The sequence below is a fragment of the Rhagoletis zephyria genome, unplaced genomic scaffold (assembly GCF_001687245.7).
Source record: "Rhagoletis zephyria isolate East Lansing unplaced genomic scaffold, Rhagoletis_zephyria_1.1 Rzeph_scaffold_01127, whole genome shotgun sequence".
NCBI lineage: Eukaryota > Metazoa > Arthropoda > Insecta > Diptera > Tephritidae > Rhagoletis > Rhagoletis zephyria.
This window is the reverse complement of record NW_016158211.1, coordinates 59,319-86,532: the sequence shown is the minus strand read 5'-3', so window position 1 is coordinate 86,532 and position 27,214 is coordinate 59,319. Positions and strand designations below refer to the sequence as shown.

Genomic DNA, 27,214 nt, shown 5'->3' with positions numbered 1-27,214 from the left:
AGGCCTATACATACATATATTAGTATATGCCCACCTGAGATTTGAAGAAATCATCCGAGGGCTCATGCACTAGCGATAATTTTTCGCGTTGAAACTCTTTGGCCAGTGGATGGCAAAGTTGATGGCAGATTCCTTGCTTTTCCCGCATCTATTGCAAATATAAGTATGTATGTATATTAAACATATGTATGTATGTCTTTTTTCTTTAACCCTGAACGTGCTTCGTTAGTCGATTCGACTAACAAAAATTGTGTTTCGCTTCGTACCTCTCTCTGAAGTCATTTACCTTTTTGTTTATTATATGTAGCCATGATACAAAAAGAGAAGGTAGTTTCATTTATTGACATTCTTTGTTGTTGCCGACCACTTTTAACAAGTTTATGTCATTTAACTAAAATCATTCTACCAGATTCACTAGCGGCAAAATTTTTGTTTCTTGAAAAAGTAAACAAAATTTTGAGGTTAGTGAAGTTGGATGAAAGTACTAAAAGAAAATTCTTGCGCGTTTCAAAACTGCAAGAATTCGGTACACCCGTGCAAAGGTTCGAAAATAAATTGTTTGCTTTTTCGAGGATAGAGTACATAATACGATCTAATGCAGTTTGATGAAAAATTGCTGACGGTAAATATTTTTAAACCCCTAAACGATGTACCGTTATCCGTGGAAGAGGGAGCAGGTCGAGTTAAAATGATGCCCTGCAACTTGTGACAGTACCTATTTTTGGATTCTCGGAATTTTCTGATAAAGATGTGGCGCTGCTAAAAAATATACATATGCACATACTATTTACATAAATATCAGCTCGAAACTATGTATTTGTGACAGTAATTATCCACATGAGATGAAAACTACTGCAGTTTAATTTTATAAAATTTTTGTTTATAGAAAAATGCATAAGTAAGACAGTTCGGACACGGTTCGGTTATTTGTACAATAATTTTGGGTTATCGTGTCCAAGCACGTGGCCCGAATTAAAAAATTTAAACATATACGTCTAGTTAAAGGATTAAGCTTTAGTCTAAACTAGCGATGGGCATAATGTGCCCATACGGGCAAAATGCCCAAACGTGCAAACCGCGGGCAAATGTGCAAACCGTTGGGTAGATGAGGTGGGGTAATTATGCCCGGGGGGGGGGGAACAGAAAATTTTGCTCGACTTGCATCTGTATGTGTGATCGGAATGAGAGAACATGTATATGTGAGTACTCACGATTGAGATAAATAGAGATTGCGCCAATCGCGGCACCGCTAATCCGCTCTTTGTGATTTTGACTGAATGAGCTGTGTGCGTGACGTCATCTTGGTGCAATTGTTGATTGTGAGCATACGAAAAAAACCAAATAACAATTTCAATATTTCTGCGTTAATATTTCTGCGTGGATTTAAATAATTATGGAGACATTACAAGGCAAAATGAAGTGTGCCGTGGCAAAGTGTAATAGTGAAAACAAAAGGAATTGTTGCGTGGATTTAAATAATTATGGAGACATTACAAGGCAAAATGAAGTGTGCCGTGGCAAAGTGTAATAGTGAAAACAAAAGGAATTGTTGCGTGGATTTAAATAATTATGGAGACATTACAAGGCAAAATGAAGTGTGCCGTGGCAAAGTGTAATAGTGAAAACAAAAGGAATTGTTGCGTGGATTTAAATAATTATGGAGACATTACAAGGCAAAATGAAGTGTGCCGTGGCAAAGTGTAATAGTGAAAACAAAAGGAATTGTTGCGTGGATTTAAATAATTATGGAGACATTACAAGGCAAAATGAAGTGTGCCGTGGCAAAGTGTAATAGTGAAAACAAAAGGAAAGCGTCCGATATAAGTTTTTTTCGTTCCCTACGGACGCAAATCTGGCGAAAAAGTGGAAGCAGTTGTGCCGGCGAGGAGATGCATTAAACACCAAATCGAGCTTTGTGCTATGTGTGTGAGCTATGAGCTTCTACATGGAACTATGTTGGCCTTTCCTTGGTGAATTGTAGTAGGTATATTTCCATCGTGAATGTAGACAGTTGATGGGTTTAGTTTTCTGGTAATGGCATACATATAAAAGCAGTTTCTACAGTAAATAGATACGTGAACTTCACTACCTACTTATTTTTGTTAGTACCTGATTCTCTTTAGTGCTGGTATGAGGTAATGCACCAATCTTACCGCGCTGTTACGTACCTAATACAAAACAGTGCCGAAATTATTATACATTTAAAGGTTCAGCTTAAATTATGTTTTAATTACATAGAATATTTGTTTCCAAAGAAGCCACACTCATACATCCTCTCGGATATGGTACAAAAGTCATCAAATAAAAGCTGTGGAGTTTATGGTGGTTGACTACCGTCCACAAATATAAATATGCACTCTGCATGGCTTTTTACAATGTCGAGTCAAAAAATTCGCTTTGCTGCACACCTTCCTTTTGGCATACATGAAATTGCAAACACTGTTAACACATCCCGTTTTTCATGTGCTAAAAATCGTACTTACCTAAAGGGGTACATGTCCAAAATTATTGCTACGTGTTCCTAATTAATCAATCTTTGTATATTTATTGATTCCTACAAAATTGGGCGATGTAATATTAAAATTAGCACATTTTTCTGCATTGATTACATATTTTTAAATGCGTTTTGGCATTTCTCTCTCGAAATTGCAAGAAAGATGACGTCACGCAAAAATTACGCTCAAAAATCCTCTCTCATTGGCGCAATCTTGTATTCTTGGTGAGTACTCACGAATGTGAGACCGCATGGCTGCCAACTTTCCTAAAGAGCGAAATACACCACACAAGCGGTTTGACAAACCAAGCGAAATTTCCCTTTGCTTCAAGCCATTTGTGCTGTGTATGGGGGTGTTTGAAGGTTTGACAAACCGCTTGAGGGAAATTTGAGCAAAAATCAAAATTTTTTGATTTTCTGGCCGCCATGTTGATGTTTGATCAAACCGCTTGCGTTGTGTATAGCAAAATCGCCTCATTCGCAACGAAATTTTCACCGAGTAAGGACGTAAGAGAGGAAAATGAAAGAAAACCATAATATTTAGCATTGCGAACTGGAAGAAAACTAAAATTCTTTGCTTGAACGAGTCATGTTTGCATGGTGTATGGCGAAATGGGAAAAGTAGGTTTGAAGAATGTTTGACAAGCCGCTTGTGTGGTGTATTTCGCTCTTAAAAGCACCAAAACTTGGGACAAATCAAAACATCAAAAAATTTTTTGCAGTAAAATTTAATATGCATCAATATGCACATATGTATGTACATTAAAGTGGTCCAAAAATGTATGTAAAAAAAAACAAGGTTGGATTTTTAATGCCGCCACCCCCTAGGATTGTTATATACCGAAAAAAATATACCCATATTTTTTTATTTTGACATAAAAAATAATTTAGGTAGTGCTCAAAGCGCTCAAAGTTTTCCTTGTATTTTATATGGAGAAAAAACAAGTTTTCGTAGAAATAGTGTAGAATTCTTGAAAATCAATATTTTTCGATCCGAAAACTTTACTTATCTTCAGGAGATTCTCAGTAATAATACTCAATTGTTTCTTTAACAATTTTTTCATGGTAACTATATATAATATATGTGAATTGGGCCTCTAGCGTAAACTGATATAAAATGATGTACCTATGTGAATGGGGTTAATTGATATGTTTCGATTAATGCTGTATATTCGGTAATCGCCACCCATGCCTTCCGGTACGCGATTTCATAGGCTAGAGACACGCTAACCAGTGCTTTAATGACTTTGTTGCAGAACTTAAGAAGCTGTCAACTTATTGTGATTTCGGTGAAAATCTCAATGACATGTTAAGGGACAGAATCGTGTGCGGAATCCGTAGTGACAGTATTAGACAAAAGATGCTATCGATGACGGAGCCAACATACACTGGCATTGGCTGCCAGAGAAGAAGCAGTGGCAAGAGACACAGGTGAAATGAATCCGACTAGAGTAATAAGTGCAGTTAACTCAATCAAGAAAACAAGTGATGGCAGTGCAGAGAAGACAATTTCTTGTTTATGTTGTGGTAAGTTTGAGCACTCAAAAGTAGAATGTAAGTTCAGGTCTTATAATTGTTCATTTTGTAAACAAAAGCGTCATTTAATTCGAGTTTGTAAATTGAAAAGAAGAAAAGAAAACCCTCAAAATTATGAAAACAATGAGCAAAGGAACTGCATGAAGATAAATGGGTGTAATGCAAAAGAGAAAGCGAAAAATAAGCAAAATTATTTAGATGAAGTCATGCAAGTGACAGATGATTTTGATAATTGTTATACATTTTTCGAGATTAACGAAAACGAATCGGTTAATGAAGTGAAAGGGTATAAAGAGGTTAAAACTGATTGTAACCCTATTTATATCGAAATTAATGTTGAAAATGAATTACTTAAGTTTGAATTAGATTCAGGTTCACCAATATCAGCAATTTCAGAAAGAGAATTCAGAAATAACAAAATTTTTCACGATTTACGATTGGAAGGTACAATGAGAAAATTTAAGTCGTACACTGGCGACCCAATTATTCGTCGTGGAGTAATTACGGTCAATGTCAACTATGAGAATCAAAATAAAAAAACTTCAGTTATTTGTTTCACCAGGGAGCTCAACCCCAATCGTCGGTCGTGAATGGATGAAAGATTTAAAAATATTTAAGCTGATATCAAATGGAAAGATTGACTTAATTGAAAATGCAAACAATGTTTATTGTAACAGCTTCAATGCTGATAAATTATTAAAAGAATTTCCAACTGTATTTACGAAAAAATAGGTTGCTATAAAAATGAAGAAATGTCCTTTGAATTAAAAGAGAATGCCTCTCCAATTTTTTGTAAGCCTCGACAACTCCCCTACGCTATGGTGGAAAAAGTAGAAAATGAACTTAAAAGATTAATTAATGAAGATGTAATCAAGCCAGTTGAGTCTAGTGAGTGGGCGACTCCAATTGTTCCTATTGTTAAAACCAATGGTCAGATCAGGTTATGTGGAGATTATAAAATAACGGTTAATAAATGTTTAGTAATTGACAGGTACCCAATACCTAGAATTCAAGACTTAATAACAAAATTAAACGGCGGTAAATTTTTTAGCAAAATTGATTTAGACCATGCATATTTACAAGTGCCTTTAAATGAAAACTGCCAAAACTTAACAACAATAACTACGCACAAAGGTCTTTACGTATATAAACGATTATGCTTTGGGGTGGCTTCTGCTCCAGGTCTTTTCCAAAGGCTTATGGAGAAAACGTTAAGTGGTATTGACGGTGTAATTTGCTTCTTTGATGACGTGTTAGTAGTTGGTTCATCGGAACAAGAACTTTGGACTAGATTGCATGAAGTAACGGGTGATTTTTTTGAGGTTAGGATTTTCATGCATTAGTATTTGACAGATCACGTGGGATTTCAGACATGGTGTCAAAGAGAAAGATGCTCAGTATGCTTTGACATTTCATCATGAATAGACTTACTAACGAGCAACGCTTGNAACTGAAATATTGTGGCTTAACTGTTAAATTTAATAAATGTAAGTTTTTTGTAAAGGAAATCCAATTTTTGGGATTTAAAATTTATGAAAAGGGAGTTTTCGTTCAAGATGAACGCGTCAAGTCGATTAGTAACATGCCACCACCGAAAAACATAACCGAATTAAGGTCTTTTCTTGGCATGGCCAATTATTACGCCAAATTTGTTGCTAACGCCGATATAGTATATTCACTTTATTCACTTCTAAAGAAAAATACTAAATGGCTGTGGTCAACAAAATGCAAGGAAGCGTTCATTAATATTAAAAATAAATTGAGTTCTAGTGACGTGTTAACGCACTACAATCCATCTCTCCCAATCAAAATAACGTCTGATGCCTCGCCAGTGGGAATAGGAGCGGTAATTTCGCAAATTTATCCTGATAAAACTAGTAAACCAATTGCATTTAATTCTAGAGTATTAGCTCAAGCCGAAAAAAACTATTCTCAACTGGAAAGGAAGCCTTCGGGATAACTTTTGCTGTTAAATCTTTCCACCAATATGTGTATGGTAGGAAATTCACACTCGAGACAGACCATAAGCCACTGAAGTTAATTTTTGATCCTATAAAGGGATTACCACTCCACGCAGCAAGCCGAATACAGAGATGGGCAGTTTTCCTGTCTGCCTTTGAGTTTGATCTTCACCACATTCGAGGGAAAGATAACTACAGTGCTGATTGTCTGTCCCGATTAGGGTGGCCAGATGCGCTGATTTAATCAGTACATGTGCTGATTTTTTTCTATTGTACTGATTTTTAAGAGCCCGAAATCAGTACGCAAAATATACTGATATTTTTAGTTTGTAATGATTTTTACATTTCATAAATACTTTTGTAAACTGGTGTAATTGACATTTACTGGAGGTGTTCAAAACAATGGTTTTTGACAACTCATACGTGTGAGCAGAGTGAAAGCATTAATTAAATTTAAAGCATTATTGAAAAGGTGTCAGCTGGCAATTGTTTCGTTTCCTAGGATTTCGCGAAATAACAAACTGTTTGGATTCAAACCAACCCAACTTCACGATTTGCAGGTTTTACAGGATTTACAGGAAAAGCTGGTTTCGCCATTAAGAAATCTTATGAAAGGTGGTGGTGAGTTAATCTTATATTAAGTACACTGAGAAGATGACAATAAGAGATAATCTTTTGATTATAATTAAACATCCACTGATAAATCGGCTGTCAGTATTTCAAACTTAAGACGACGACTGCTACGGTGCAATGTAAGTTCTAAAAATTTGGAAAATGTACAAACTACCGACTCTTTGATATGATATATGTAGCTTTACTTTGATTTTTGATGTTCGACCACCTGTAATTTTACTTGCACATACACATTTAACACTATTAAATTTCATTCGTACTCGAAAATTCGTTTATCGATAATTCGGTAATATACCCTTCAGTCAACATTTTAGTGTGAATGTTGTATTTAATAAGCACACCAACTAGATATGTTTTAAATTTGTTGCTTAAAATATGTAAACAGATTCTGACTCGAGGTCGTCTTCTACTGAAACTGAAAACAAATTTTTTTAAATTTTCTCAATTTTTATAAATTTTCTAGAAAATTAAATAGAATAGAAATTAAATAGAAAAATAGAATTAACTATATTTTTATAAAAAATTTAAATTAAGTAAGGAAAGAAAAAATTTTCAAAACCTGTCAATACATTTTACTACTATTTTCGTGAGCACAGCTGTTCATACATACGTAATACCTTTGACTTGTTTTAAAGAAATGAATTTTTATATTGATAATACTATATGTATTTAAAGGTCTATTAGTTATTTTTTGTTAACTTAATGCGCTGTTATTTGGTTGTTATATGGCTAATAATAAAAAATACGCTTTAAAATGAGCTGATTTTTATGGCTTTGTACTGATTTTTGATCCCAACTGTACTGATGATGTCACTATAATATCTGGCCGGCTTAGTCCCGATTGCCTGAATTAAGGATAGAGGAGAGTCAGAGTGTAGATTATACTTATTTAAATGTTAACGATGATATACAATGTATTGATGTGAAACAAATCGAAACTGAGACGAGGAAAGACGCCGTGTTATCCAAGATTTGTAACTACGTTATGGATGGCTGGCCTGAGAAGGTTGAAGCTCAATTTGAAGTCTTCAAGCGTAAAGAGACAGAACTTTACATCGATAGGGGTTGCTTAATGTGGGGCTACAGAGTGGTAGTCCCCCGAGCTTTGAGAGATCTTATTCTCCGGGAACTTCACAGTTCTCATATGGGCATAGTAAAAATGAGAACCTCGCTCGCTCGTACATTTGGTGGCCAGGTGTGGATGGAGACATCGAAAAGATCACTAAAGCTTGCCGAATGTGTCTCGGAAACTCCAGCGATCCACCCAGAAGTAAGTTGCACAGCTGGAAATGGCCTGATGGTCCGAACCATCGACTTCATATCGACTTCCTGGGACCTGTCGAGGGATGCATGTACTTACTAATCATCGACGCATATTCCAAATGGATGGACGTCAAGGAAATGAGAAATATAACTTCTAAGGCCACTGCAGAAGCCTTGAGTGAATATTTCGCAACCTGGGGTTATCCACTGATCATCGTGAGTGATAATGGCCCAAGTCTTACCTCGGACGAGTTAGAAAAGTTCTTGGAAGCCAGAGGAATTCTACACATAAAGACTGCTCCATATCACCCAGCATCGAATGGGGCAGCCGAAAACGGAGTTCGTACCTTCAAAAGTAAATTAAAAATTATCTTAAAGGCAGGCCTAACTCGAGAGGACACTTTATCCAGATTCTTGATACACTATGGTGCTTTTCCGCACTGTACGACCAACTGTTCACCAGCTGAACTCCGATTCGGCCGAACCATGAGAACTCGATTGGACTTAATCAGACCTAATCTTCGCGAACACGTACTTAAACAACAAGAGCGACAGAAATTGAATGCGCCTGGCAAACGGTGATGTACCCTGCAACATGGTGACGTTGTGATGGTGAAAGACCTGATAAAAAGAGGCTGGATCCAAGGCAAAATTATGAACCAGGTGTCACCCGTAACGTACACCGTTAGTCTTCCAGATGGCACGTAGATCATCTGGAGCCTAGCTTATTAGAAGAGTGCTCTGTCCAGTGTTACGACACCGTTCCAGACACCGACACTGATGCGATTCCCCAAGCTTCGCCAGAAACTCTTGCTGAGAATCAAGCATCAGTAACATCCCCTGAGGTCACCGCCTCCCCGAAATCGTTCGCATCGACAATTCCGGCACCAACTCCGCGACCAGCCACGCTGATGCCGTCTGAAAACACATCTGCTGATTCCACACTTCCATCCGAGCGTCGCACACAACCCAAAACTTCAGCTGGACGACTATCAACTTCCTCAGCCGTACCACCACCCATTGAACCGCGTCGTTCGTCTCGTATTAGAAAGCCAGTTAAGCGACTTAATTTGTAACCAAGCAAACATTTCATTTGTTATCCTTATTGATCGATTTCAAATATGTAATTGTTAATTAAGGTGGGAGGAATATAATATATGTGAATAGGGCCTCTAGCGTAAACTGATATAAAATGATGTACCTATGTGAATGGGACCTCTAGGATTAATTGATATGTATCGATTAATGCTGTATGTTCGGTAATCGCCACCCATGCCTTCCGCTACGCGATTTCATAGGCTAAAGACACACTAATTGTTACGGAAAATTAAATCTCGTATAAGCAAGAAGATCCTGACTTTTATTTACTGGTCTGCTGCCCACAAAAGGCACAAACATCACACTATATTTTATAGGTCCTCCAAAGCCCTTGGAAAATGCAATAGGGACCAATAAAAAATCTTTAAACATAAAAAATGGTTAAATAAACAATTGGATATTAATACTGGAACTGAAGAGAACCATTGTTTTGCGGTCGAAAAATATTTATTTTCAAGAGTTGTATACCATTTCTACGAAAAATTGTTTTTTCTCCATATAAAATACATGGAAAACTTTGAGCGCTTTGAGCACTCCCTAAATATTTTTTGACTTAAAAATAAAAAAATAGGGGTATATTTTTTTCGATATAGAGCAATCCTAGGGTGTGCCGGCATTAAAACTCCGACTTTATTTTTTTGGGCCACTCTAATGTACATACTTATGTGTATAAAAAGATTTTCGTATCCAGAATAAAATGCACTAAATAAGCACTGAACATGGCGGGAAAGCTAGTCTAATAGTATTATATAGTTGTCGAATATATCTAGGTATCTTCGGCTCAGCTAACATGAAAAAAGCTGCATTTATGCATATCTATATATTTTTGATGATTTGAAGATTTTAATTCGACATTCGTATGACCCATTTTTATACTTTATTTAATGCCACAAAATCCCAATACTGGTTATAAAACCATATAACTAAGTTCCAATTTTGTTTTTGTTGAAAAACTGATTGTTTTTTATAAACATATGATCTCTAATTTTATCAAATAAAGTTTAACTGCTAAATTATAAAAGAAATTTTTTTTTCATAAGAGTTTACAGAATATAAATGATTTAGCAGGATTCTAGCGATTTTTGTTTATTAATCTGGCGGGACGGCAGAAACCGAAATGGCAACACTGGTGGTGAGTACCGACTTGCTTGCGCGCATATTAAATAGCTGTTTTGTAATTCACTTTTGCATTGTCAGCTGTGTTGCCAGGTCTTCGTCATGAGAAAACGTCACTCTTGGTCTGAAAAAACGTCATTTCCTACCCAAAAACGTCTTTTTCAAATGAATGTAGAAAAAATTGTGGAGCTCCACACCAAAACGTTTCATTTCCAAAACTCGAAATGTTAATGCAAATTCCTTGCATTTACTGGTATGTGTCCATATTTTAACAGAGAACCCGAGATAAAGCAACCAAACCTTTATTGAGTTGTATTGAAATCACTCGATCGCACCAAAACGTAAAGCTGAGATCACACGATTGCCGTAAAAGCACCAATCTGAAACAATTTTTATGATGGAAATGTAGCATTTTGGTGTGGAACTCCACAATTGTTCTTATTAAACTTTTATTGTGTACAAATGTATATATGTACGTAAGGTATATTAAAATGTCAATTCGACAGAGCACATTTAAAATTCATTGTAAACTGGTTTGAGATCGTTAATATAAAAATAATTTTATACATACACTTGTGATCAGCTGATTAAGTCATAAATACTTTGATCGATTTTGGCTGTTTCTCTTTCGTTTATTTAATGTATATTATTTTTCAATAAAAGCCAAGCTCTTTAACAAACAAAATATAAATCCACAAAAACTGTGCAAAAATTATAAAAAATCTGCAAATTTTCAGCTAGATTTTCAACTTTTTATTCAAATTTTTTAGATTTTTTTTTGAGTTTGCAGTTTGATAGCCCATTAAATTTCAGGGCAATAATGTGCAAGTTTAAAGGGGCGTTGATTTTTACTGTTTTGTTTCTTGTAGACATTTCGGTTGTCGAAAATGCTAAATTACGTTCTGCTAGGAAGGAGTATAGCAATATTTCAGTCTTTTTTGCGTTCATTACATTTTCAATGTAGTCTTAAAAAAGTCGCCTACTTTTTTCTGACGTTTTATGCTGCACAGCTATTTTGATGCTTTTGCGAGCGTGCGTGTTGCAATAGATCGGCTCTTTCTGATTCGGCTTTTAATGTGCAATTGCAAACATTACAGCAAGCCTCGTAACCTCAAGTGTTTACACAACCAGCCTTTGAACACGGGATCCTTAGTCCAAGAATCCAAAAAAAATCTTTTGAAGCAGCTGCAGCAAAACACAAAGATTTGTAAAGATTTATTAAGAAAATAATTCAAAATCAGTTCCTCTTGCAAGATTTAGTAACAAAGAAAAATTACTGGGAAGTTAAAAAACGTAATTTTTTACACAAAAAACGTCCAAACGTCAACAGGATACAAAAAACGTCCAAATGACGTTAAAAACGTCAACCTGGCAACGCTGATTGTCAGCGTTCAGTTGTTCGCAAATTTTCAAAGGGAGGGGTTGTTCTTGCGCAGATAATTTTTTGTTAGAGATTTGCTTGGAAAAAAAAGAACAATCATGCGCAAAACAACCTTTTTATATGACGGTTTCAGCGTTGCCGCTTTGGAATTTTTTACCAAAACTGGTAATTTTTTTCTTTTTAGGAGGAGTTTGGTAATTTGGTAATTTTTTTCTCAATTTGGTAATTTTTTTAATGTAAGTCTTTTCTTTTAAGTTTTTAATACTAACTTATTATATAGAAAAGTTTATAACTTTGAACCTTCTGACAATTGCACCAAACAAAAAAATTTGCTTATGTACTTACATATGTATGTATCTACACCTTAAGAGAGCCAAAAATTGAAAGGGCTCTTTAATGTAACAATTTGCCTTGACAACTCAGAACTTTTAGTAAGAGTTTGCAATATAGCAGGAAACCACCCATTTTCGCCCAATATGGCGGCTCGATCACAGCCACTACAGTCCACAAATCTGGATTTTGGATCATTTTTACCTGCCGGAACCAATGGTGAAAGAAAATAATTTCACAGGACTAATTAAAAGTTATAAAATAGTAAACGTAAATTTTATCTACCGTTTAACGATACATTTGCTGGTTTCATGTTTTGGTTTTAAGTTATGTAAAATAAATTATGTAAGACTGCTTGTTACAGCCCATTTCCACCAAACGCTTAACTACAGTTAAGAGTTTAGATATTTTCAACAAGAGGTGATCTGCAATGTTTATTTATTCGTTTTTGTTATTTTCCTTTCATTTGCTTGTACCTAATATGAGCAACTACCTCCTTCGAGTTGTAATCTGCTTTTTTCCAATAGGCATAAACTGCAGTAAAAATGAACTATTAAACACCTTTTAAATGTTTGTAAATCTTCGAGCGATTTTTTTCTTTTATGTTTTAGGGCCGATTGTTCAATGTCTGATTAGTACAAATCGGAGGTAGACCGAGCCTTTACATTGAACAACCGGCCATTAAAAATATTTGTGAATTGTTATAGTCGGAACACATTGAAAAGGACAACCACAGCTGTAAATTGTTCGTCTTCGTTTTCTAAACGCTCAGTCGATGGTGATATGAATTTTTTGGACGCGGCAGCGACATCATGCATTTTAATGAGTTTGTCATAAAAGAATGGGAAGAACTAATTTTTCGGTCGAAAAATATAAATAGATCTAAGCTGGCCACAATCCCAGACGTGGTGTATTATCTACATACGTCGAAAAATAATTTCCAATTTGTTTAGAATATTATGCTCATAAAAATTTGGTAATTTTTTTCTGAGTTTGTTAATTTTTTTCTGAGTTTGTTAATTTTTTTCAGAGGTTTGGTAAAAAATTAAAAATCTTTGTGTCAACACTGGACGGGTTTCTACCGACTGAGCCTAGTAGCAGCGCTCGGCTCTCTTATTTACGAACACATGCGCAAGCAAGATCGTTAACACGTTATTGTTCGCCAGTATGAATAAGCACATGCTATTTTTTACATAAGTATAATCAATTTAAACTTTATTGATTTATTACTAAAAAAAATGAAATTGGTCAGCATTTCATGATGTTCAACTATTTTTAATAAATAGACTACAAATATAGTTAGAAATTGTTCCTCTATAAACAAAGAGGTGAATATAATAGCCTTTGGCAATATACATACATTGCATAAAATGTATTGCTATTGCTTACCTTTTCGGTTTTAAATTTTTACCCCGCATCAAGTACCTGCTTGCCCGCGCTGCTGCGCGCGAGCTGTTCTGCCGCCCATCCCTAGTCTAAACGAAAAAGATTGCGGTTTGATTTTGCGCAAAAATACTGTGGACGGCGTAACCGGAGTTGGAGTGATGAGGTTATTTTTTTCTAGCGCGGCCGAAGGCAACCAACGCGAAAAGGAGTTTTGCGCAAAAATACTGCTGATGGCTTAACACGAGTTTAATTTTTCTTGGCGAAAATGCTAATTTTACCCTATTTTGAAATGGGCCCCGGAGTGCCTGTAGAAGGGGCAGGGAGGCGAAGGATGGCTTTTCTTAAAGTTTATACTGTGCTCTTTCTAATGAGTTTTAGGTGACACACCCTCCGCTCCCACCAAAAAATCATTGTACAATTAACCGAACATTTCCCACGCACAACATTAAATCCTCTGATGTATTGTTTGATTGCTATCAATGTGGCAAGGTAGCTCATAATTTTGTACAATTTATGAAACTCAAAAACTTATTTTTTGTCAAAAATCTTAAAATGAAACTACCTTCTTTTTGTATCACGATATGTAACAGAGAAAAGAATATGTATTTAATATTTTGTTAATGTGTTTTAAAAAATATAAAGAACTAAAAATTTATTTTCCTTTTTTACTTTTTTATATTTGCTATTTGAATTCAAAGTTGGTGTTAGTCGTTTCGACTAACAATCCCGCAGACAGGGTCAAAAGAGCGAAGCAGTTCCAGGGTTAAATTAAATATATCTACCTATGACCACAGGATGTGGAATGATGAAAATCCAACAAAAGTACCTTTTTTATACATATGGATGTGTGTTATTTTTATGGAAATGGCTTCGCTCAAAAATGGGTTTCTAATATTTGCTTTTATTAGGTCCATTCAATAACTTTTCCAGTAAGTACTTGAAGCGAGAGCGTAATAGAAAAATAGCGAGTAAAATTGGGAGCAAGAGAAAATTTTCAGACAAATTTATTGAACGCAAAACTAGTAAAAACTTGCAACTTAAGCTATTTTCTGACGGTTAAGTTTAGGCGCGAAATTTTCTTTTTAATTGGGAATAGTTCCCATCGTCATAAAAATAAAAAAATATACAATAGATTTAAATTTTTCATCCATATTTTCATTTCAATAATTATGTTTCATCAAATCATCCTCTTAAACCTTTTTGTTTACATATGAATTTGAAACATAACCCTACTTTTTGACTCCTGCAAATTCCTGCTAGTAAAATTTTTACTTGCAAGAATTTGCAGCTCTCTCGGGTAGTTACGCTCTCGAATTCGCCCTCTCATGCAAATATTTTGGGTTATTGAATGCATTTCCAGTAAAAACTTGCAAGTACTAGTAACAATTCTTAAAAATTTTTTGATATTGTACTTGACGTGGAATTTTTCATATATGAACATACATACATATGTAGTGTGTATATGTTGTTTTGGAGTTTTCATAAATGAAACTGAATAAGCATACGTGGAAAATTCCAAGTCGACCGAATAAAAAAATTTGAGTAATCTATTTTACCCCATATATATATATGTATATACATATGTATATACCTGGCCGTAATTAGGAAAATTAATAATTGAATAAAAAAATAAGAACTAATTTTGATACATCATCAAATAACTTCGAATAAGGAATATATTTTAACTGAAATTCAAGTAATTTCATATGACGAATAAATTTTTTATTCATCATTCAAGTGATTTCAAATAAATGGTTATTCTTCATTCAAGTCATTTCGAATGATGTCTAGATTTTCATTCATGATAAAACTAATTCCGAATATTTTTTTAAATTCATAAACCAGTCATTCTTCTGGCCCAACTGACGCCAATTGGAAATTCCAAGTGAAGCCAAGTCCTTCTCCACTTGGTCTTTCCAACGCAGTGGGAGCCTCCCTCTTCCTCTGCTACCACCAGCGGGTTCCGAGTTGAATACTTTCAGAACTGGAGCGTCGGAGTCCATTCGACCGACATGGCCAAGCCAGCGGAGCCGCTGTATTTTAATTCACTGCACTATGTCCATGGCGATGTAAGGCTCATACAGCTCATAGTTCCATTGTCCATGCCTCGGCGCAATATACCAACCAACACGAGCATGATAAGTGACTAATAGAGTGTGGTTTTCATACGTCCTTAATTGCCTACTCAGTCCAAAATAGCACTTGTTGACAAGAGTGATTCTCCGTTGGATTTCAAGGCAGACATTATTATTAGTGTTAATGCTGGTTCCCAAATAAACGAAGTCGTCAACTTTTTCAAACTTGTAACTGTCAACAGTGACGTGGGTGCCAAGGCACGAATGCGCTGACTGTTTGTTTGATGACAAGAGATACTTCGTCTTGTCCTCGTTGACCGCCACACCCATCCGCTTTGCTTCCTTATCCAACTTGGAAAAGGCAGAAAAGATTTCGCGGTTCTTGTTACCGATGATGTCGATGTCATCGGCGTACGCCAGTAATTGCATGCTCTTGTAAAAAATTGTTCCTGAGCGGTTCATTTCTGCAGCTCGTATTATCTTCTCCAACATCAGATTAAAGAAATCGCATGAAAAGGAGTTGCCCTGTCTGAAACCGCGTTTGGTAGCATACGGCTCGGAGAGGTCTTTCCCAATTCTGGCGCAGCTGGTGGTATTGCTCAACGTAATTTTACACAGCCGTATCGGTTTCGCGGAGATGTTAAATTCAGACATCGCGGCGTATAGGCAACTCCTTTTGGTGCTATCGAAAGCGGCTTTGAAGTCAAAAAATAGGTGGTGAGTGTTGATTCTTTTCTCGCGGGTCTTTTACAAGATTTGGCATATTGTGAATATTGTGGGCTTCAGTCTTTCACACAATACGCTTAATAAGGCCTTGTAACCTATTTGTAGAAGGCTGATCCCGCATTGGTTGGCGCGAATGCCGGGGTGGATTGGACAGAGCACACTTAAATTCCAGTCGCCGGACATGCGTTTATCTGACCATATTCTGCATAAGAGGTCATGCAAGCTTCTGTTCCGCCTGTCACAAAATACTGTCCCACCCACCACAAGCTAAAGGAGTTTTTTTTTTAGTTTTAAATACGATAATGCCATTAAAGCATAAAATGGGCCTTAACAATCTATTAGCTTCATACGAGAAAGGCGCTTTGATCGAAATATTTATAGTTTTTCTGAAATTGGGAAACGAATCCATCAACTCAGAGAGTCGGGTGTCATCGTTGTCCCACCCAGCTCTTTAAAAAAAAATGTCAATTTTCTGTTTAAGTTATTTGTTACTTTATTAGTTTCGTAATAATCTAATATCTGACCATCATTACCGAAAGATCGTCAATTTACCCCAAAACATTGTCATTTCGACAAAAAAAACGTCAAATTTTGCTTTATTATACTTTTTTTAAATAAAAAACACAAAGAAAATTACATACAATAAATGACCACACATTACAAAACCAAAGGGAACCCACATTTCATTTGGGTTAATAAAAGTTGATTTGTAATTGTTAACGGCAACTTAAAATTACAATTTAAAACACAACTACTTTTAAATTGTTGAAATCCACCGGTTTGAAATTTCTGAAGATTTTCATCCAGTTTTTAAGTGTAGCATTAACTTTTATTAACTGATAGATAATCTTGACTGAACAAATTCCCTCTGCTATTTTTCTGTCTCTTTCAAATAAGTATCAGTGCAAATTAATGATTTGGTTGGAATTCAAGAACCAATTCAATATAACTACAAGTAATTTTTAGCAAAAAACAAAACCGACTTCAATTCTCATATAAAAAAAATATATATATATATATTTCATGATCCAAAGATCGGATCTACACCAGATTACCTCTGAAACACTACCTTTCCGATGCAAAAAGAATTATCGAAATCGGTTGACGTGCTCCAAAGTTATGCGCAGAGTTGGGCAAAATTTATTCGAATAACGAATAACAAATGAATAAATTGTTTTTCTTGTTATTCGTAAATAATAAATAATTTTGTTTATTCAAAAAAAAATTTTCGAATGACGGATAAATTATTTTATTCGTTATTCGAATAATTATTATCTTCATTAATTATTCGAATAACGAATAAAATAATAATAAAACAAGTAATTTATGTGTATAGATATGTACATATATTTACGTATAAAATGATAACCGTTTTCGTTGTTGCGTTTTAACTCAAACCCCTGGATAGATTTATATCACATTTTCGGATTAATTAATGGTGCTGCAGTCGAAATCATTAGAAACCCCATATGTCTGGACTACTTTGTTTTTTATGTTTATATTATACGAATTTACGATGTCTCATGTCGTCATACACCCTAAATGCGACCTTGCATCTACCTCCGCTTGATGAAATTGCTCGGGCGGTCGTTGCTGCAGCAGTAAGACTCAAGGAAACCAGCTCTTGGATATTTTAAAAGTGGCGAATCAGCAAGGAAAGTTTCGACCACATCCTTCCAAGAAAGACCACTGTTGGTATATCAATGGCCAAATTTTACATCGAGGATTTTTGGCTCTCCTATAATAGAAAACGCACATCAGTGCTCTTCAGCTTCCTTATAAGGATTTTTGTTGGCCTACATGACATAACACTAGAGGTTGACGCTCCGGACCAATGTTGTAGTTGCAAGATCATAGAAGAAGATTACGCACGCTTAGAAAAGATGTCACAAGTGGAAATAAGACCATCGGTAAAGCTCATGACATTGAAAGGAATTTTTTCTTGCATATAGCATCAGAATGTGTGAGAAGGGTTCTGCTCTTCAGTTGTTCAACCTAAATTCAGAATTTTTAACTTACCCATATTTGGTTTTCAACGCTATTCTTGCATTGGCCAACGCAAAAATCTTATCAGGGGCCGCGAAACCAGAGGGAATGGGCTAGTATTCTTGATAAAATAGTAAACATAATTCAGCTAACTCACAATCCTTGACAATAGAAATAAAAGTAAAAGGTGGCTCAATGTGTAAAAATGAGTTTTTATTCATTATTTAAAATAACGAATAAAATAACGAATAAATTATTCGCAAGCAATTTATTCACGAATAATTTATTCGTGAATAAGATATCTGCGAATAATTATATTACGGATAAAATTTTATTCGAATAATTATCTAATTAACAATTTTTTCGAATAATGCCCAACTCTGGTTATGCGGTAACATACATAAAAAAAAAATAAAAATATTCCGACGAGCTGATAACCTCCTCCTTTTTTTGAAGTCGGTTAAAAAGTACGGTTGTAGAACGAAATTAGATAAATGCAAGGTTGTATTTTGAATTACATATGTACACATACACTGTACATTACAGTGGCCTTTTTGTTGTATGAAAAATTTGAAATGCATTGAATCCAAAAGTTTTCGCACAGAATAATGTGAGGTTGGGGATATAAATAAATACGTAATTAATTTAAAAGCCTTCAGGTGATTCCTAGAGGTTCCGGTTTGACCAACAATGTCGAAATTACACCAATTTCTTTTATTTTGTATTTCTTTTCTTAAGTATATATTAGAAAAGTTCTACATTATGCTTTATTTAAAATTATATTAAATATTATTATTATTAGATATTAAATCATATATTGATATAAATTATGATTTCATATTTTTCTCAGCTTTAATATTATCGTGTACCATCGTTTTTCAATTAATGTCAGACTTTTTGAGCACTTCAAAAAGGTAAATGTATTCAGTTTTCAATAAAAAACAGTTCAGGAATAAAAAATTGGGTTTCATGGTCGTAAAAGCTGAAAATTTAAAATAATAATTTCAATTTCAACATATTTCCTATTAAAAAATCAAAATGATCAACCCGGAACCGCTCGGAATTTCCGGATCCGGAAAAAACAAATTTCATATTTATTTTCCTTGCCAACCTCATGTTTTTTCGTGCGAAAACTTTCACTTTTTGAAAATCGACCAAAAAAGGCCACTCTACTGTACATCTGTACTAGAGTGATTCAGAAATTTTTATTTTTGTTTTTTTCCGCGGAACCATGCTCAAATGTTTCGCTTAGACGCCAAAATAAGTCTCAGTAAATATAAGCCATTAATATAATTATTAAGAATGTCCGCATCGCACTTTTCGATTTCCCATAAGAATAACACAGGAAAAAAAAGCTTTTTTGTACTTCTCCTTTTATATTTAACTAACGAAACGTTGTATTGTAAAGGTCAGAGAATTGAATGCTCTACAAAAAAGATTTGTAGTAATTTTTCGATAAGTCAACTCGGTAAAAAGTTATTCGAGGTCAAAGTCGAATTCACCACTCTTTCCTCTTTGTAGCGCCTTCAGTTCTCTACAAAAATACTCTAAGGCCTTTACAGTACTTTTGAGCATGGTTCCGAGCAAAAAAATACATTTCTTTTCTCAAAACGTCATTGAGCTAAAAAAACGTCAAAAGGATGACGAAATCGTCAATTCGGCAACGCTGTATCTGACTTCAAGTGTTAAGATTTTGAGACTTATCCAATAAATGGTTAAAGAGAAATGGCCCACCACGTTGGTATGCCCCGTTTTCATAAATTGGTCCATTTTGTGCACTCCCGTCTAAAGCTATTGATTTCGCAGTTGAATTACACCAATTCACTGATCCTAGCACCTAGCACGTGTTGAAAAGAAACAGGAATCAATTACAAAATGGAATGCAAAAATTAGAGCCAATGTCGTATTCACAATTGTCTAAGTCATGATATTACACAAAATCAACACACATCCACATTGTAAAATGTGGTAGATTTTAAGCTTACGGTGGTAGATATACCACAAAAGTGGTATAGTCAGCACACTGTATATACCACAAGAAAATTTATATTTATCGTCTACCTGGTACGATGATCAAGAAAGAACGACTGAATAATAAATTAATAAATTAAAATTCGTTATTCGGAATTACTTGAATTAAAATAAGTTTTCATTTGAAACTACTCGAATGATGAATAAAAATTTATTCTTTATTAGAAATCTGTTGTTGATGATTAAAGGTTTATTCGTCATTCGAACTTACTTAAATGAAGAATAAAAATTTGTTCTTCATCCGAAATTATTGGAATGATGAATAAAAATTTATTCCATAGGACTTACCGTTGATTTTTTGCAATTTTTTTTTGTTGAAGATTTCGTTAATTTTTTCTTCATATAAACAAGTCGCCAAACACTCTTAGTACCAGGGTTGTTGCGAATATCCGTATCCGCGTTCGTAACCGCGGAGCTTCCGCAATAATGTTAATTCGCTTTCGCATTCGCAATAATCAATGCGGAACTTTTGCGAATGCGAATGTATATCTGACAAACAAAATGACAAATTTAAGCCAATATTTTTTGCCGCTCTTAAGCGTATTTGTGTATAAAAACTGGTCAAAAGTCAGATTTATCAACTTTGATAAAAGTGTCTTTAAACCTATACAAGTTCCCAGTTCTACTTGATCATTTCTTTCTTTCTGTATTATGATTTTGTGGACCAATCTTAAAAAAAAACTACTGGACATGAAAGAAGAGAGTGTGTGTGATTTGCTTTTGATGTTATTCGTTGCCATCATTTCAAATGAAGCTCATTGGGAAATTTATTTTTAGCAAAAATTTCAAAAATACAGTAATTTTGTTTACTTGCCGGGCCTTGTCGGGCAATATTTTTTTCATAGGGGTATATATTGGATCCTTGGCTAACCTTTGTGTTAAAACTGTCCCCTACGTCCCCCTTCTTTTGCTATTTAAAGTCATAGAGTAGGCTCCTTCAATAGAGCTTTCCAACAGAAATGTTCAACGTCTAGCTATAAGGCGGAATAAAGATAAAATGGAATGTGAAAAAGTTGACTACGAACTTCACAAATCAAATAAGAATCAATTCGAGGCGAAGTTTATATCTATTGAGGAGTGGGAATTGGCATGCAATATATGTATTAGGGTGCCCATCGAAAATGCTTTTTTTTGGAAATTTCAAGACCCTAGCCCCTAATTTTATTCGTTTTTATGAGAATTATTATTGCCTATTTTTATAGATTTTTTAAAGGTCATTTAGAGGACGCGACCTGTCGATTTAGGTCAGAAAATAAGATTTTGTAGATTTATGAGTTTTTGAATGACTATTTTTGCCTTGATTTCAAAGAGCGAATATGAACTGATAAGAGGATATATAGGCCTTTACAATGGTAGATAATAATCTTTAGTGGACTTGGCTTGTTGGGATTTTTTATCGGCTACAATAAAAAACATATTTCGCTTAATTTTTGAAATTTTGACCATCGATAATTTCCACAATTTCAAAATATGTAATACTATCTAAAATTAAATTTATTTTTACATAAACTAATAGCACATTTATTTCAATCGCATAAAAATTGTACCAAAATTGTAAAAAATGTGTATACCAAATTTGGTCGAGGTCGATGAAGCAGTTTTCGAGATACACATATATGATGTAAGTGGGCAGAAAACCCAATTTTTTGCTAAAAAGCGATTATATATATCAATTTTGAATAAATATTGATATATTCCTTAGCCACACTGCTCAAAAAATCTGAAAGCTAGGTAGACACATAATATAAATTCAAGGCAGTATTTAAGAAAAGTGGCCCAACTTCGACAATTTTTATGCGATTGCATTAAATGAACTATCAGTTCATTTAAAAACTAGCAGACCCGGCGAAATTCGTCCCGCCCAAAATAAATTTTTTGTATTGAAACATTTTGGTCCAACAACATTTTCACCAACAGTTCACCTTCTACTATTACGGGCTGGTGTTGTCAAAAGGCATATGTATTTCCATTGCCATCTTATATAGCCTAGCATAAGTGTATATGCATACAAAGATACGTAATAGCTTCAGTGCGGTTGAAAGACGCCACGCCCCCTTTTTAAATAGCCCCAATTTTCTCTAAGAGTATGGTATTGATTTCATATATCTCCATACCATGATCGAGTACTCTACCATGAACACTTCCGGAGATATGCAGTGTGAAAAATTCGGTTTGTATGGGAGGTGCCACGCTGAAAATTTGCGTTCATCTGTCACAAAATATGAAAACGCATTGAGCGCATGGAATCGAACAAAAAAATGGATTTGATAGCTTATGGCGCCGACAGCGGCTAATGAGTAATTGTGACTGCCTGCTAGTTGCAAAAGTTGGAAAAGTCGAGCTCAGCAAATAAGAAAACTAATTAAAAGTTATTCTTTAAAGGTGAACCTTTTGAAGAAGCCACCCGAGAACTAAGCAGCACTGAGACCCTCATCATCCGCGATTCCAATAATTAAATTGCTTATAAAAAACCACTTTGAAAACAGAGTTTCGTTCGAAGTTTTCATTCCTTGAAAATAACAATTTATTTGCCATATTCAGAAGAAAGGATTAAAAATGAATTAAAAAAGCTAAAATCGAAAAAACTCTGATGACGTTGCAGTTTCTTTAATTTTTGAAGCAGCCAAAGAAATGAGAATGAATAATTATTTCGAAAAAGCTTTAGAAATTCCTGACACATCTGGTTTCGCTTGTAAGCGGTGTTTAAACAACGGCCATGATGCTAGATTTGTGAAGTGAAGATGAAAGTCAGGAAGATACATCCGACATTTTCAAGTTTCAAACGCAGATATGAATTTGTCGCCCCGAGCGAGCAGTTATTTAGTGGCGTAGGTTGGATTCTCGACCCTTTAAAAAACAGGCTGCAACCTGAAAAGGCAGCAGCATTACTTTTACTAAATATTTCCAATTATTTAATTCAAATACTCAATAAAATGAACTTTTTAAAATCATTAACTTTTGCATTTTTTTATTTAATAATAATAATAGATTGGCGCGTACACATATGTTAGTGTTTGGCCGAGCTTCTCCTCCGATTTGTGGCGTGCGCCTTGATGTTGCCACACAAAGCGGAGGGACCTACAGTTTTACGCCGACTCCGAACGGCGATTGTATTTTTATGAGAAGCTGTTTTTCATGGCAGAAATACACTCGGAGGTTTGCCATTGCCTGCCGAGGGACGACCGCTGTTAAGAAAAAACCTTTTTTCTATATTTTTGCGATGTTGCTTTGACCAGGGTTTGAACCCAGGCGCTTAGGGATTATATCCCTTACTAAGTAGAATTCTCATTTCTGTTTTGCCGGAAAAGGGGGCCGGAAGTGTTTTTGCGTAGAACTACTTTCTGCATAGGCGGCCTTCGGCCGCGCTTACAGATTCTAACCCTTACTAAGTAGAATTTTCCTTTCTGTGTTACCGGAAAAGGGGGGGCGGTAGTATTTTTCCGCAGAACTTCTCTCTGCGTAGTCGTGCGTTTTTTTATTTACCTATGTACAAAAATCACCTAATTTACTCACCTAAATTATTTCGTAAAAATTACTTGACATTCGCATTCGCATCCCCATCCGCGGATGTTAGGTCTAAAATTCCACATTCGCAACATCCCTACTTTGTACCAATGGAAAAGAATTACTGACACCGTAAAAAAAAATGCCAAAAATCAACGGTAAAGCTACTTCAAGCTTGCAGTTATTATACTAAAATTTATTGGCTATAAGGTTGTTATATGTAGTTAATTGTTTATTAAAAAAGTAGTAACATCACTAACTGAAACATGAAGATAGAGGGCTGAACCGACAAAGAAATTTTCGTATGGGACCGAAAGAAAATAAGTATTTTTTTCTCGCAGTACAAACATAATATTTTTTGGCTTCTCATCATTCCGGTCGTCTCCGCATTGGTATACGTATTTAATTTAAAAAACCTATAAAAAGTCATATGCCTAAAGTGCATACATATACTAGGCATACATATTTATGTACTATATGTATATGCTATGATAGACAAGTATTTATTTATTTAATGTAAAGAAATTTAAGTATTTTTGCACTACTTCACTTCACTTCCGACGTCCGAGTAACAACTATAAGAACGTAATGCCTATCCGCTGCCAATGCCAGAGTTTGATAAACTGTGGCCAAAAATGGTATGAAATAGTTTGAATTTTCCCCGGAAGGTTAAGTCAGCCCTATTATCAATTGTTATATTGACTCGATTGTTATCAGTCAGAACCGTTGTACATATACATAAAACATGAACGAACGAATAAAGATCACCCAGCACGGCGTGCGAGAAAAAAGTTATTTTTTTGCAGTGACGTCATTTTTTTCGCGCCATGTGAATGAAACGGAATTAAGCCTGTGTGTGAATGAAAGATCCGATTAAAAAATGACGTCATCAACTATTATTATTTTTTCTCAAATGCAATTACAAATACACGGCTGCCGTGCTGGGTGATCTTATTATTTGGTTCATGCATATAAAATGTCACCAATCACTCCATCGTCGAAGTTAAATCGTTCTTGCCAAAGCGTATTAAATAAGGTGGTATCGGTACGACAATAACAAAATGTACATGTATTTTGTTTTTGCTTTTGCGGCGAGGACTGTCAAAAATTTCATACGAACGATGTGAAAGAGAACAGAAAACAATAATGAATCAACTGCTCCAACCAATCAACAGCAGCTATTTGACATATGAAGCCGTGAGGCGAAGAAAAATAAAAGGGTGCTGCTATCACCTGTTAAATACGCCTTGGTTCTTGCTGTTAGTTCACATGCTTACCGTTGGGAGTACTTCCACTCATTATAGTTATACGCGCGCACCTATAAGTATGTATGTATCGCTTTTAGTGGTAACGTGTTCTAGAAGGCATAGCGTTATAATACCTTCGAATTTTTTCGCTTCTTTTAGGCATTGTCGGTAATGCAAAGTACAATGTCCTAAAATATTTTTTTTATTTCGCTTTTGGTTTCATTTCGGGGAATGCAAAGTAGAATGTCCTATATCTAATATTTATTTTTTAATTCGCTTCTTTGCTTCATTTCGGGGAATGAAAAGTAGAGCGTCCTACAATATTTTATTTGTTTCGCTTCTTTGCTTCATTTTAGGGAATGCACTATGGGAAATTTGACCCTATTTGGTGGCCAAAATTCTAAAAGTTGAGATATCAATTTAAAACTTGGTCCAGTAGTAGGACTAGAAATAGTGGCCTTGCCGCGCAAAAATTAACCCGTAATTGTCACACCTTCAAAAAATAGCGTAATGGTCACACGGGGTCCAGTGGACCCCAACCCAATAAACAGATGCCTCGTACGTTCTATTTTAAATATCGACTCGAATCCTCCACTGACCTCAAGTTTAAAACTTTCTCTTTGTTATCTGACAGGTCTTTTCCAACTTTTAAATTATAACACCATGAATTATTTCATAAAACTCATGATTTTGTGCCAAGTAGTTACCTAAGAAAAATTATAATTTCTTTAATATCGCACAAAATCGCAGTATAAGATTATGGGGAGATAAGAGACCAGGGACTATTCTACCGATTTATGATGAGTTTTTTTAAACGTTTTTAAACATTTTTTTAAAACACTAAATATACTGTTTTTTTTTTTAATTGTACAATTTCACTTTAAAGTCACTTAAATGCGGACGTGTCTTTGGCACAACCTTTAAACTGTAATACAAGTTTTAATTGGTAAATATTCTGCTAACCGTCACTCTTTCTTTCCACTTTTCACTTTTGAAAAGCAGGAAATAGATTACGAGATTAAGGGTGGGTAACTCTGTAAATTTTGGTGTGCTGACTCAGTAACTCCAACTCACTTTAATGAGTCAGCACAGTGAGCTGGCACAAGTGTGCTATCGCACAATTGGTATGTACATCGAAATTTTTGATGATGTAACCGAAATCGATTTAGAAAAGATTATCTTTAGCTTCTGTTCGTAGCTGGCCGGCAAAGTTTTAGAAAGCTGATTGCAACTGGTGAGTTCATTTGCAAAATAATTCCCCTTGGATGTATTAACTTCTAGCCCAGTTATGCATACTTAGCTTTGCTTGAGAGTTGTCATATAAGAATCTGATAAATGGGCTATGCATGTAAGCGGTTACCCAACGAATAGCACTTCACATGTAGAATTCTGTTTGGTTTTGATTTTTACGTAAAAATGGTATAACAGTGCAAGTATGCATAACTGGGCTATTCGCCTTGCTTCTTGTTAAATTTGGTAGTCGTATATTCAATTGATGGTTATGCAGCGTTTTTGCTGCATTTAAAATGCAACATTTAGCACTTTCGAACATATGTTTTCGAAGAGCGTTCATCCTATCGCATTTAGCAAATGTACATTTACGCGAGTTCGAAATCGTATGGTTTTGACAAACAGCCGTGTTCTACTCGCTTATTCAGATCCGTATCTATTACGATAAATCCTCACGCAGAAGATAATGTTCAAAAAACCCTACTGAAAAGGCAAATATAAATTTTAAACCAAAAATTCAATACAAAAACTTTAATTGTTTTAACCATAACCGAACAATTGTTTGTGTATATATGCATTTGTCGGTGCTGTCAATTAAAATTTCCTCACTTAATTAGGATTTTTACAGCAGGGTTGAATTTGCGTAACTTTTCTTTATCCTAATGATGGAAAATAAAAAAATGAAATCTCGATCGGCGATCATTGAAACGCAGCTAGCCACTGTATACTCGAAAAAGCAATATTGGCACTTTTTCTCATTAAACCATGTTCGAATCGTGGAAATTTTGGAAGATCACAGGGTTGCTTTTAGCATTTAGATTCTTAATGCAAAGCTGCATTTAGATGACGAATTTTGTATGGATAAATGTACATTTAGGGTACAGTTAAATGCGCTAAATGTGCATTTACGCGTAAGCAAAAACAGCCCATTAGTCTATTGATGCCATCTATTATGGTACTTTTTGGAAGATCGTATTGTGTGAATGTGTCAGCTCATCAATTGAGTTACCACATCGACACAGTTCTAAACAATGCAAGCCGCACCGAGCTGTGCAAGTGTCAGCACATCAACTGAGTTACCATATCGACTCTGTAGCACACTGAGCTATACATTGTCAGCACATAAACTGAGTTAAAAATTTTTTCAGAGGTGAGTCTGAGCGTGCGGCACAGTTCTAAGAGTCAGCACAGTAACTCAGCACAGTGCTGAGTTACCC

The 27,214-nt window shown here is 35.1% G+C and overlaps 1 protein-coding gene across 1 annotated transcript in view; it reads right to left on the bottom strand.

Annotated features, from left to right (window-relative positions):
- Positions 1-24,184, bottom strand: part of LOC108362866 (protein rolling stone-like) — an 81,496-nt gene extending 57,312 nt beyond the window's left edge. Inside the window, exons 1-2 of the mRNA XM_017616013.1 lie at positions 24,066-24,184; positions 35-148 (exon numbers count right to left, since the gene is read on the bottom strand). Of these exons, the coding sequence (XP_017471502.1) occupies positions 35-148 (114 nt within the window). The 5' untranslated portion in view covers positions 24,066-24,184. The remainder of the gene's footprint in view (positions 1-34; positions 149-24,065) is intronic.
- Positions 24,185-27,214: the final 3,030 nt, after the last annotated feature.